Raw genomic sequence first — 4,463 nt, 5'->3', positions numbered from 1 at the left:
AATAAAGTCTGTCACTGTTTCCACTGTTTCCCCATCTATTTGCCATGAAGTGATGGGACCAGATGCCATGATCTTTGTTTTCTGAATGTTAAGCTTTAAGCCAACTTTTTCACTCTCCTCTTTCACTTTCATCAAGAGGCTCTTTAGTTCTTCGCTTTCTGCCATAAGGGTGGTGTCATCTGCATATCTGAGGTTATTGATATTTCTCCTAGCAATCTTGATTCCAGCTTGTGCTTCATCCAGCCTGGCATTTCTCATGATGTACTCTGCATATAAGTTAAATAAGCAGGGTGACAAAACACAGCCTTGACGTACTCCTTTCCCGATTTGGAACCAGTCTGTTGTTCCATGTCAGGTTCTAACTGTTGCTTCTTGACCTGAATACAGATTTCTCAGGAGGCAGGTCAGGTGGTCTTGTATTCCCACCTCTTCAAGAATTTTCCACAGTTTGTTGTGATCCACACAGTCAAAGGCTTTAGCATAGTCAATAAAGCAGATGTTTTTCTGGAACTCTCATGCTTTTTTGATGATCCAGTGGATGTTGGCAATTTGATCTCTGGTTCCTCTGTCTTTTCTAAATCCAGCTTGAACATCTGGAAATTCACGGTCCGTGTACTGTTGAAGCCTGGCTTGGAGAATTTGAGCATTACTTTACTAGCGTGTGAGATGAGTGCAATTATGCAGTAGTTTGAGCATTCTTTAGCATTGCCTTTCTTAGTGTGTATCACAAAAACACAGTCATTCTTTTCAGTGTTCAGTTTCAAATGGTCCCAGATTTGGTCACTGTGAGCCTCTTTGGGCCAGGATGATGTCTCAGCTCTCTTCATACTTTCCCTGCCCCAGAATGGAAATGGTTACTTTAGTGAAGACTAGTGTTTATGAATCTAGATCTGGGAACTCTCTTCATTTATCACCCACCTTGGTGATCATTTCTAGTAAATACTTATGGGTCAGCCTTGGTCTTTTGAACAACTATGAAGTACTCCACGGGGAGGTACTGTAATGCTTTTAAAAGGACCCTGGTCTAATGAACATTTCTGTTGTTCTACAAATAATGAAGAAAATCGTCTGTTCTGCAAATGGTGCTGCAGTAAATATCCTTACTGTCTTTGTGCACATGTGAACTTAGCTGTATGATAAATGCCTAGCAGTGGAGCTGCTGGGCCAAAGGGGATGGTGGATGTTTTCAGTTCTGCCATTGCCCCATTGCCCTTCAGGGAGCAGTGTCTGTGCTGTTCCCAGCTACAGTCGGAGCCCAAAACCAGTGCCTGGTGCTGGCAGGAATGCGGGATTGGTGAAGGGAATGGATTCCCTCTGGTGACTGGGCAGGTTCATTCAAAGCTGGCTCATCTGTGTGAACCAGCTCAGCCCGTGATCAGCCTGCGTCTACTCTCATGTGTCTCCTTGTCCCCTTCAGGTGTTCCACTACATGAGCCTTGCCATCCTAACCTTTTTTATGATGGAGATTTTCTTTAAAATATTTGTCTTCCGCTTGGAGTTCTTTCACCACAAGTTTGAAATCCTGGACACCATCGTGGTGGTCATTTCCTTCATCCTCGACCTCGTCCTCCTGTTCCGGGAGCATCAATTCGAGGCTCTAGGACTGCTGATCCTGCTCCGGCTGTGGCGGGTGGCCCGGATCATCAATGGTATGTCCCCTGCGCTCCTGAGCCGGGAAGCTGGGGGTGGGAGGTGGGGGGTAGGACAGTGAGTAGAGCCTGGAAGGGGCGCAGAGCCCCCGGTCCTTCTCCTGGCAGCCAAGAGAAACATGAAATGGTCTGCTTTGGTGTCCCACTGCCGCCTCTGTGGTTACAGACTGACACCAGCACACGTGCTCTGAGAGGAAGGGCCCTTCTCCTTTCGGCTCTATTTTCATGATTAAAGATGTTAATTAAAAAGGGTGATAGACCAGTCCCTGATCTGTTGCCGAAGTACTTTTGCTTCTCGCGAGGTGTTTCCTGAAGAGTGTTTTATCAAACCCCATCCCACCCTGGGAGGGGAACCATCAGGGAGGGGAGCAAGGAAGCTGAGAAACACGGTACATTAGATTCTCCCAGCTTGGAGAAAATCACAACACAAGTGAGCACGATGAAGGCTCTGAGAACCGTAGCTGTTTTCCAAGTTGACACTTTGGGAGGAAGTAACACCCATCAGCCTGCTGTAGACTCTGGCTCTGGAGAACACGCTGGGGGAAACACCGCTTTCCCAGATTTTAGGCACAGGTCCTGTTCCTCACACACTCCCTGCTGATGTAGGGAGCCTCTGTTTCAGAGCAGCTGTTTGTATTGTGATTTTATGTGGACTCAGTGACCAGTCAGTGGTTCAGCCGTCAGTGAACACCTGTCCGTGGACCTGCCGTGTCAGAATCACCCTCAGCGCTCTAAGTGGCGAGTCTGGTGCAGAGGAGCCCAGGCGGGGTGTCTGTTCGAGAAGCACTCCCAGGTGATCGGTGTCCAGCAGGTTGGGAATCTGTGGCCTAGGGCCCAAGCTGATGGGCTATGGGTGGTTGTCAGGAGACCAAGTGAGCAACAGTGAGGCCTGCTAGAGGCGGGCCCGTCCCCTGCCAGGCGCAGTGAGTCCCAAGGCTCCTTCTGTGTTGGGTGCCACCCGGCAGGGTAAGGGCCTGTGCAGCGGCTCTGTCGGGCACGTGGGCTTTGGAACCTGCTGGTTCAGACCTAGTGATTTAGAGTAAAGCCTATTAAGAACATTTATTTGGGTTCTGTCAAAGGAAATAAGCTTTTCAGATAATGTGGAAGATGTTAATGCCAACTGATTTTCGGACAGAAACATACTGTGTACAAAGGTTATGTGAGGTACCTAGACTGTGACAGACTATAAATGACTCATGAACCAGCTACTACCCAGTACTCTTCACATCACACTATTGTGAGAAGTATTCATTTTGTCTAAAAAAAAAATGGCTGCAAGGCGTAGGAGCACTTGCTACTGCCCATTATTACACTGCTGTCAGATTTCAGCGTGACAGAACATAGGCTAAACCAGACTCGGTGGGACAGCCAGGAACACTGTGAACCAGGAATGGCTGTTTCCAGACCTAGTGGGGACCACACACATGGGTGACGGTCCAGACTCGGTCACTCACACTTGGAAGGGGGCAGAATAGCCCCACTGCAGCACAGGCTTTGAGGCCTCATCCCCACTGTGGTGTGGGCATCGGGGAGCTCTGTCCCCACTGTGGTGTGGGCATCGGGGAGCCCTGCCCCAAACAGGGTTCAGGTTAGTGCCTGACAACTAAACTGGCCACAGCCCTGGAGGCAGAAAGTGGGGAGAGTGACAGCCCCAAGCTTGAGCATTTCCAGACTTGTACTTAGTGCCTCCTGAGCAAGTGCTGCTAAGTAGCAGAAATGTTATGAACAAGGTCCCTTAAGGAGCTTAACCCTCATCTGGTCAGTGATTATTTTTAAGGATTTCTCACACCAGGCAAGCCGCAGAAGTATGTCTCAGCTAGGTACTGAGTAGCTCAGAAATGAAAAACCTGACCCTCCTAGTTATGATGCCTTTAAGCTATGATTGTTTTACTTGTCACTGCTCTTCCCAACTGTATACATTTATAAGGAATGCAGGGTTTTTTCCCAAGTGGTTAAATCAGAAACTGGTATCATGGAGACCCTCACCATTATTTTTCAGGGATAATTATCTCAGTTAAGACACGTTCAGAACGGCAACTGTTAAGGTTAAAACAGATAAACATACAACTGGCCACCAAGATCCAGCACCTTGAATTCAGCTGCTCTGAGAAGGTAAGAAGGCGCTTGGGAAAACACCCCGTTTACAGATTGTTCCCTCCCAGCCAGGCCTCTGCTCTCGTGGGGCCGTTAGCCCAGAGCCCCACTCCCCTGGGACAGGCCTTCCTTGTCCTTCCAGATTCAGCCCAGGCACTGCTCCGCCCTGCAGCTCCGCCAGGAACCCCCTCTTCCAGTGTCTCCTCTCCGCTGTCACTGCTGGGCCCCGACTGAGTGATTTCCATTAGAAGCGTGGTTTTCATTCAGCTCTGGGGCCCAGTATGTGCCTGGGGCTCACTGCATGACTGCCACGTGCCTGGGGAGGCTCAGAAGGTAAATTCGGTTATTTGTCTGCTTTTGTAATAACAGGAACAAGAAATTGAGAGACTTAACAAGCTATTGAGACAGCATGGACTTCTCGGGGAAGTGAACTAGATGCACGCCTTCTCCAGCTCAAAGGGAAGACCTGCCTCATGGGCTTGTGACAAGGAAGACAGCCGCCCCTCTGGGGCCATGTCGGGGAGAGATTTGGTTTGATGGCTTTGCCTCACTGCTGCCGGCTCGGATTCTGGGGGACACAGCCTTTTAAAGGCTCTATTTCTTCCTTGGTGTGACTGAGAATGTCCCACCCCACACTGTGTAACAAATGTATCATAAACTATATTTTCCTCACGTTGAACACTTTACTCTTGCTTGAAAATGAACAAGCTGGACAATTAC

The 4,463-nt window shown here is 48.9% G+C and overlaps 1 protein-coding gene across 4 annotated transcripts in view; it reads left to right on the top strand.

Annotated features, from left to right (window-relative positions):
- HVCN1 (hydrogen voltage-gated channel 1) overlaps positions 1–4,462 on the top strand; it is a 31,936-nt gene extending 27,474 nt beyond the window's left edge. For all 4 annotated transcript variants that reach the window (XM_010841374.1, XM_010841373.1, XM_010841375.1 and 1 more), the window contains 3 exons: positions 1,418–1,649; positions 3,649–3,761; positions 4,113–4,462. In XM_010841374.1, the coding sequence (XP_010839676.1) occupies positions 1,418–1,649; positions 3,649–3,761; positions 4,113–4,178 (411 nt within the window). In that variant the 3' untranslated portion in view covers positions 4,179–4,462. The remainder of the gene's footprint in view (positions 1–1,417; positions 1,650–3,648; positions 3,762–4,112) is intronic.
- The last annotated feature ends 1 nt before the right edge of the window (position 4,463 follows it).

Source organism: Bison bison, unplaced genomic scaffold (assembly GCF_000754665.1).
Source record: "Bison bison bison isolate TAMUID 2011002044 unplaced genomic scaffold, Bison_UMD1.0 scf7180017864160, whole genome shotgun sequence".
Lineage (NCBI taxonomy): Eukaryota > Metazoa > Chordata > Mammalia > Artiodactyla > Bovidae > Bison > Bison bison.
This window is presented reverse-complemented; position numbering and strand designations above follow the sequence as displayed.